The sequence below is a fragment of the Oncorhynchus masou genome, chromosome 17 (assembly GCF_036934945.1).
Source record: "Oncorhynchus masou masou isolate Uvic2021 chromosome 17, UVic_Omas_1.1, whole genome shotgun sequence".
NCBI classification, from domain to species: domain Eukaryota; kingdom Metazoa; phylum Chordata; class Actinopteri; order Salmoniformes; family Salmonidae; genus Oncorhynchus; species Oncorhynchus masou.
In genome coordinates, this window is record NC_088228.1 from 612,603 (window position 1) to 621,385 (window position 8,783).

The window sequence follows — 8,783 nt, forward strand, 5'->3', positions numbered from 1 at the left end:
AAGACTCAGACATGGCAAGGCCATCAGGGTTGGAGGAGCGTGCTAAAGCAGTGAATAAACTAACTTAGGGAGGAGGCTTCTGATGTTAACATACATGAACCCAAGGCACAGGTACAGAAGTCAACAAATGAGAGCACCTGGGGACACACAAAGCCTGGGTTAACCTCTACATCACCAGAGGAACAGAGGAGGAGTAGGATGAGGGTACGGCTAAAGGCTATAGGAACTGGTCGTCTAGTGCATTGGGAACAGAGAATAAAAGGAACAGATTTCTGGGCGTGGTAGGATAGATTCAGGGCATAATGTACAGACAAGGGTATGGTAGGGTAGGAGTACAGTGGAGATAAATCTAGGCATGGCGTGATGATGTGAGAGGTTGCATCTCTGGAGGTGCCAGTTAAGCTAGGTGCGGTCTCCGCATGTGTGGGGGGTGGGGACAAGTGGGCTGTCTGAGGCATGTTGAGCAGGACTAGGGGCTCCACAGTAAAATAAAACCATGTGAGCTGCCCTAAACAACAGTATACAAGGCATATTGACATTAGAGAGGCATAAAGCAATCACAGGTGTTGATTTTGAGAGCTAAGACAACTACAGGTAAGAAAACAACGGGTAAATTGCGATGAATGGGCAGAGAGGGAAAGTTAGCTACACACAGGGCCTGAGTTCGAGAATAGGGCCGACAGATAAACAAAATTAAGTATGGATATTCTCTCTCTCTCTCTCTCTCTCTCTCTCTCTCTCTCTCAAAAGCTGGGCTACAACCTGCAGGTGTCCCTGCTCTTCGTCCTCCCTCTAATCATCATCATCCTCTGCTACAGTGCCATTCTCAGGACGGTCCTGGTAACTGCGACCAGGAGACAACACCGCACAGTGCTGGTGGTCTTCCGTATCGTGGTAGCGTTCATTGTCTGCTGGGCGCCGTACAACCTATTCATATTCGTCATGTCTGTTTACACACCTGTAGACTGTGGGGTCAAGGAGCGTCTGCATGTTGTGTCCGTTGTGTGTCGTATTGTGGCCTACGCCCACTGCTTCCTGAACCCTGCTCTCTACATGCTGTCTCACTCCTTCAGACGACATCTTCAGCAAACTGGATGCAGTTTATCACAGTGCCATCCGTTTTGTCACTAAAGCACCTTATACCACCCACCACTGCGACTTGTATGCTCTAGTCGGCTGGCCCTCGCTACATATTCGTCGCCAGACCCACTGGCTCCAGGTCATCTACAAGTCCATGCTGGGTAAAGCTCCGCCTTATCTCAGTTCACTGGTCACGATGGCAACACCCATCCGTAGCACGCGCTCCAGCAGGTGTATCTCACTGATCATCCCTAAAGCCAACACCTCATTTGGCCGCCTTTCGTTCCAGTACTCTTCTGCCTGTGACTGGAACGAATTGCAAAAATCCCTGAAGTTGGAGACTTTTATCTCCCTCACCAACTTCAAACATGTGCTATCTGAGCAGCTAACCGATCGCTGCAGCTGTACATAGTCTATTGGTAAATAGCCCACCCATTTTCACCTACCTCATCCCCACACTGTTTTTATTTATTTACTTTTCTGCTCTTTTGCACACCAGTATCTCTACCTGTACATGACCATCTGATCATTTATCACTCCAGTGCTAATCTGCAAAATTGTAATTATTCGCCTACCTCCTCATGCCTTTTGCACACAATGTATATAGACTCGCCTTTTTTTGTACTGTGTTATTGACTTGTTAATTGTTTACTCCATGTGTAACTCTGTGTTGTCTGTTCACACTGCTAAGCTTTATCTTGGCCAGGTCGCAGTTGCAAATGAGAACTTGTTCTCAACTAGCCTACCTGGTTAAATAAAGGTGAAATAAAAAAAATAAAAAAAATCTCTGGTCGCTGTTGTGCTGTCTGATGGGGGAGGAGAGGGGAGGGCAGGAGGGAGGAGGGGAGAGGAGAGGAGTGTGGGACACAGTTCATCCCACGTCACCCCTAGACCAACAGGACCTGCTGTGGTGGTTCAGGACCCCAGAGAGAAAAACTATACAGCTACATGGATGGAGCTAAGAATGGAGCAGGAATGAACTATGGAAATTTCTCAATGACCTTCTGTTGGCAAAGGGGTTTTTCCTGCCCCTTCTAATGGTTAGAAAAGGCCATGTTTAAAGCTTTGGATCTGAGGAATGAGGAAGTGAGAAAACATTTGAATCCCTGATTATGATTCTGTGTTACACAGAATGTGAACGCTGTGTTCAGTCCAGAAATTATTCTGTGAATAAGTCTATGCTGTATTCATACAATATGAAGACAATATATTTTTAATGTAGAATATGTGAAATACTATATTATCAATGGTTGATGTAAAACTGGAAATACATGCTATGTGTGGTTTGAGGTGGTATGCTAAGTAGATAAAAATATGTGTGTGGTTTGAGGTGGTATGCTAAGTAGATAAAAAGCTGTGTGTGCAGAAGAAGCACATGTCTTTTTTCCCCTTTGGCTTGGGTTAAGGTTAAGCGTTAGGCTGGACCTGTCTGGAAGCCCCTTTGGCTTGGGTTAAGGTTAAGCGTTAGGCTGGACCTGTCTGGAAGCTGGCTTGTGTTAGGTTTAGGGTTAGGCTGGACGTGTCTGGACAATGGCTTGGGTTAGGTTTAGGGTTAGGGTTAGGGTTAGATTAGACCTGTCAAGATGCTGGCTGGGGATAGAATAAGTTTTAGGGTTAGACTAGACCTGTCTAGATGCTGGCTTGGGTTAGGTTTAGGGTCAGACTGGACTGGTCTATATGCTCGCTTGGGTTAGGGTTAAGCGTTAGGCTGGACCTGTCTAGATGCTGGCTTGGGATACGATAAGCGTTAGGCTGGACCTGTCTGGAAGCTGGCTTGTGTTAGGTTTAGGTTTAGGCTGGACCTGTCTGGAAGCTGGCTTGTATTAGGTTTAGGGTTAGGCTGGACCTGTCTGGAAGCTGGCTTGTGTTAGGTTTAGGGTTAGGCTGGACCTGTCTGGAAGCTGGCTTGTGTTAGGTTTAGGGTTCGGCTGGACCTGTCTGGAAGCTGGCTTGTGTGAGGTTTAGGGTTCGGCTGGACCTGTTTGGACGCTGGCTTGGGTTAGGTTAAGGGTTAGGCTGGAGGGGTGCTCTCATCCTATCTATGAACATAGACAGCGCTCTGACTCTTCTAGCTCCACAATGGGATAGGGTGCAGGCCAGGCAGCATGCTGTTAGACAACCTGCCAGCTTAGTGGAGTCTGCCACTAGCACAGTCAGTGTAGTCAGCTCAGCTATCCCCATTGAGACAGTGTCTGTGCCTCGACCTAGGTTGGGCAAACTAAACATGGCGTTGTACGCTTTAGCAATCTCACTGGAATAAAGACCTCCTCCATTCCTGTCATTATTGAAATATATTGTGATACCTCACATCTCAAAATAGAGCTACTTAATGTTAGATCCCTCACTTCCAAGGCAGTTATAGTCAATGAACTGATCACTGATCATAATCTTGATATGATTGGCCTGACTGAAACATGGCTTAAGCTTGATGAATTTACTTTGTTAAATGAGGCCTCACCTCCTGGTTACACTAGTGACCATATCCCCCGTGCATCCCGCAAATGCAGAGGTGTTGCTAACATTTACGATAGCAAATTTCACTCATTTTCATCGTTTGAGCTTCTCGTCATGAAATCTATGCAGCCTACTCAATCACTTTTTATAGCTACTGTTTACAGGCCTCCTGGGCCATATACAGCAGTCCTCACTGAGTTCCCTGAATTCCTATCAGACCTTGTAGGCACAGCAGATAGTATTCTAATTTTTGGTGACTTTAATATTCACAAGAAAAAGTCCACAGACCCACTCCAAAAGGCTTTCGGAGCCATCATTGACTCAGTGGGTTTTGTCCAACATGTCTCTGGATCTACTCACTGTCAAAGTCATACTCTGGACCTAGTTTTGTCCCATGGAATAAATGTTGTGGATCTTAATGTTTTTCCTCATAATCCTGGACAAAATGACAACCATTTTATTACGTTTGCAATCGCACAAATAATCTGCTCAGACCCCAACCAAGGATCATCAAAAGCCATGCTATAAATTCATGGACTACCCAAAGATTCCTATATGCCCTTCCAGACTCCCTCCACCTACCCAAGGACGTCAGAGGACAAAAAATGGTTAACCACCTAATTGAGGAACTACATTTAACCTTGTGTAATACCCTAGTTGCAGTCGCACTCCTAAAAACAAAAAAACATTTGGCATTAGAAACTAGCTCCCTGGTACACAGAAAATACCCAAGCTCTGAAGCAAGCTTCCAGAAAATTGGAACGGAAATGGCGCTACACCAAACTGGAAGTCTTCCGACTAGCTTGGAAAGACAGTACCGTGCAGTATTGAAGAGCCCTCACTGCTGCTCAATCATCCTATTTTTCCAAATTAATTGAGGAGATTAAGAAGAATCCAACATTTTATTTTTGATACTGTCGCAAAGCTAACTAAAAAGTAGCATCCCCCAAGAGAGGAAGGCTTTCACTTCAGCAGTGATAAATTCATGAGTTTCTTTGAGGAAAAGATCATGATCATTAGAAAGCAAATTACAGACTCCTCTTAAAATCTGCGTATTTCTCCAAAGTTCAGTTGTCCTGAGTCTGCACAACACTGCCAGGACCTGGGATCAAGGTAGACACTCAAGTATTTAAATACTATATCTCTTGACACATCGATGAAAATAGTCTAGGCCTCTAAACCTTCAAACTGCGTACTGGACCCTATTCCAACTAAACTACTGAAAGAGCTGCTTCCTGTGCTTGGCCCTCCTATGTTTAACAATAAATGACTCCCTATCCACCGGATGTGTACCAAACTCACTAAAAGTGGCAGTAATAAAGCCTCTCTTGAAAAAGCCAAACGTTGACCCAGAAAATATAAAAATGTTCCGCGTATATCGAAACTCCCATTCCTCTCAACATTTTTTGAAAAAGCTGTTGAAAAAGCTGAAGACAAACAATGTATATGAAATGCTTCAGGCTGGTTTTAGACCCCATCATAGCACTGAGACTGCACTCGTGAAGGTGGTAAATTACCTTTTCATGGCGCCAGACTAAGGCTTTGCATGTGTCCTCGTGCTTCTAGACCTTAGTGCTGCTTTTAATACCATCGATCACCACATTCTTTTGGAGAGATTGGAAACCCAAATTGGTCTACGGGGTCAAGTTCTGGCCTGGTTTAGATCCTATCTGTCGCAAAGATTTCAGTTTTTCTCTGTGGATTCAAATCAAATGATACAAACCTCCCAAAAATCTATTTTAATTTCAGGTTGTAGGGCAACAAAATAGGAAAAATGCCAAGGGGGTGAATACTTTCTCAAGCCACTGTACACAGCGTTGCACGAGATCTTCAGTTTCTTGGCAATTTCTCGCATGCAATAACCTTCATTTCTCAGAACAAGAATAGTCTGACGAGTTTCAGAAGAAAGTGCTTTGTTTCTGGCCATTTTGAGGCTGTAATCGAACCCACAAATGCTGATGCTCCAGATACTCAACTAGTCTAAAGAAGGACAGTTTTATTGCTTCTTTAATTAGAACAACAGTTTTCAGGTGTGCTAACATAACAAAAGGGTTTTCAAATTATCAATTTGCCTTTAAAATGATAAACTCGGATTAGCTAACACAACATGCCATTGGAACACAGAAGTGATGGTTGCTGATAATGGGCCTCTGCACACCTATATAGATATTCCATAAAAAATCTGCAATTTCCAGCTACAATAGTCATTTACAACATTAGCAATGTCTACAATGCATTCCTGATCAATTATATGTTTTTCTTTCAAAAACAAGGGCATTTCTAAGTGACCCCAAACTTTTGAACTGTAGTGTAAGTATTCATCAGACCATTTACTTAGTACTTTGTTGAAGTATCTTTGGCTGCGATGACAGCCTCTAGTATTCTTGGGTATGACGCTACAAGCTTGGCACACCTGTATTTGGGAAGTTTCTCCCATTCTTCTCTGCAGATCTTCTCAACATCTGTGAGGTTGGATGTGGTTGAATCGCTGCACAGCAAATTTCAGGTCTCTCCAGAGGTGTTCGATCGGGTTCAAGTCTGAGTTCTGGGGCTGGTCCACTCAAGGATATTCAGAGATTGGTCTCAAAGCCACTCCTGCGTTGTGTTGGCTGTGTGCTTAGGGTCGTTGTCCTGTTGGAAGCTGAACCTTCGCCCCAATCGGAGATCCTGAATGCTCTGGAGGAGGTTTTCATTAAGGATCTCTCTGTATTTTGCTCCATTCATCTTTGCCTCAATCCTGACTAATCTCTCAGCCCCTGCAGCTGAAAAACATCCCCACAGCATGATGCTGCCACAACTATGCTTCACCATAGGGATGTTGCCAGGTTTCGTCCAGACGTGACATTTAGAATTCAGGCCAAATAGTTCAATCTTGCTTTCATTAGACCAGATAATTTTGTTTATCATGGTCTGAGAGTCTTTAGGTGCCTTTTGGCAAACTCCAAGGCCCTTCTCCCCCGATTGCTCAGTTTGACTGGGCAACCAGTTGTAAGAAGAGTCTCAATGCTTACAAGCTACTTCCATTTAAGAATGATGGAGGCCACTGTGTTCCTGGGGATCTTCAATGCTGCAGACATTTTTTGTACCCTTCCCCAGATCTGTGCCTCAACACAATTCTGTCTCTGAGCTCTACGACAATTCCTTTGACCTCATGGCCTTTGCTTTGACATGCAGTGTCAACTGTGGTACCTTATAGGGGCTCCCAAGTGGCACAGCAGTCTAAGGCACTGCATCTTACTGCTAGAGGCATCACTACAGACCCTGGTTCAATTCCAGGCTATATCACAACCCACCATGATTGGGAGTCCCATAGGGCGGTGAACAATTGGCCCAGCCTCGTCCGGATTTGGCAGGGGTAGGAATTGTAAATAAGAATTTGTTCTTAACTGACTTGCCTAGTTAAATAAAGGATTAATAAAATAAATATAGGCAGGTATGTGCCTTTCCAAATCATGTCCAATCAATTGAATTTACCACAGGTGGACTCCAGTCAAGGTAGATTGTATCCATTGTAGATTAAGGCCATAACGTAACAAAATGTGAACAAGACAAGTGGTCTGAGTACTTTCAGAAGGCACTGTATCCCTTTCCTATAAAGGGTAAGGCACAGGGGAAGTAGGCTGATTTTAGGAAGTGGTGTGGGATCGTTGGCGAGCTCCTACCAGTTCCAGTTCCTATATTGGCCGTCACAGCTACAGCTTCCAAGGCTACAATGAAGAGCATGATGAAGCATCTGGGCTTGCAGCAATGTGTTGAGGTGGTGAACACTGGGCTTGCAGCAATGTGTTGAGGTGGTGAACACTGGGCATGCAGCAACGTGTTGAGGCGCTGAACACTGGGCATGCAGCAACGTATTGAGGTGGTGAACACTGGGCATGCAGCAATGTGTTGAGGTGGTGAACACTGGGCATGCAGCAACGTGTTGAGGTGGTGAACACTGGGCATGCAGCAACGTGTTGAGGTGGTGAACGCTGGGCATGCAGCAACGTGTTGAGGTGGTGAACGCTGGGCATGCAGCAACGTGTTGAGGTGGTGAACGCTGGGCATGCAGCAACGTGTTGAGGTGGTGAACGCTGGGCATGCAGCAACGTGTTGAGGTGGTGAACGCTGGGCATGCAGCAACGTGTTGAGGTGGTGAACGCTGGGCATGCAGCAACGTGTTGAGGTGGTGAACATGCAGCAACGTGTTGAGGTGGTGAACGCTGGGCATGGCAACGTGGTGGTGAACACTGGGCATGCAGCAACGTGTTGAGGTGGTGAACACTGGGCATGCAGCAACGTGTTGAGGTGGTGAACACTGGGCATGCAGCAACGTGTTGAGGTGGTGAACACTGGGCATGCAGCAACGTGTTGAGGTGGTGAACGCTGGGCATGCAGCAACGTGTTGAGGCGCTGAACGCTGGGCATGCAGCAATGTGTTGAGGCGGTGAACGCTGGGCATGCAGCAACGTGTTGAGGCGCTGAACGCTGGGCATGCAGTAATGTGTTGAGGCGCTGAACGCTGGGCATGCAGCAATGTGTTTTGGCGCTGAACGCTGGGCATGCAGCAACGTGTTGAGGCGCTGAACGCTGGGCATGCAGCAATGTGTTGAGGTGGTGAACACTGGGCATGCAGCAATGTGTTGAGGTGGTGAACACTGGGCATGCAGCAACGTGTTGAGGCGCTGAACGCTGGGCATGCAGCAATGTGTTGAGGTGGTGAACAGTCCTGACAGGGACAACAGCAGATTGCCAGTGAAGAAAGTGTCATCTGACCCTGTAGAGAAGTTTTCATGGTTGCTCACAGATTTGGAGTCAAAGGGGCCTAAGACCACTTTAACAGAATTGAAGACTTTTTGCTGTTCATCAAGATGATTTTTCAGCATTTCCTTGGGGAGAACGTGCGTCCAGCAGGAGGACAAACTGGACGTTTCGTCATGTACCACTCAGACACAGCTGAGCACATAAAACTGTTCATCATCGCAGCCTTGAAAATGAGCCATCTATTCTCAGAGTTGTGATGGCTACTTCAGCACCAGGAATGTGGGTAGACCCTAACCCCAACTATGGCCCACCTCAAGACCTTGAGTCCTACATGCAGGCATATGGCAGAGCAGGAGCTCACATTCACTTATCCGGTACCATGAAAGACATCTTGCTGCATTTTCAGAGGGGATGATACTAAATGAATCAAACATTACCAGCGGGAGGTGGGTGAAACTGTTACAGCTCTTTGAGGATGAGGTCACGCAATCAATATCACCCAATCT

The 8,783-nt window shown here is 45.9% G+C and overlaps 1 protein-coding gene across 1 annotated transcript in view; it reads left to right on the top strand.

Annotated features, from left to right (window-relative positions):
* LOC135558068 (uncharacterized) overlaps positions 1-1,131 on the top strand; it is a 33,753-nt gene extending 32,622 nt beyond the window's left edge. The window contains 1 exon segment of the mRNA XM_064991820.1: positions 819-1,131. Within this exon segment, the coding sequence (XP_064847892.1) occupies positions 819-1,131 (313 nt within the window).
* The last annotated feature ends 7,652 nt before the right edge of the window (positions 1,132-8,783 follow it).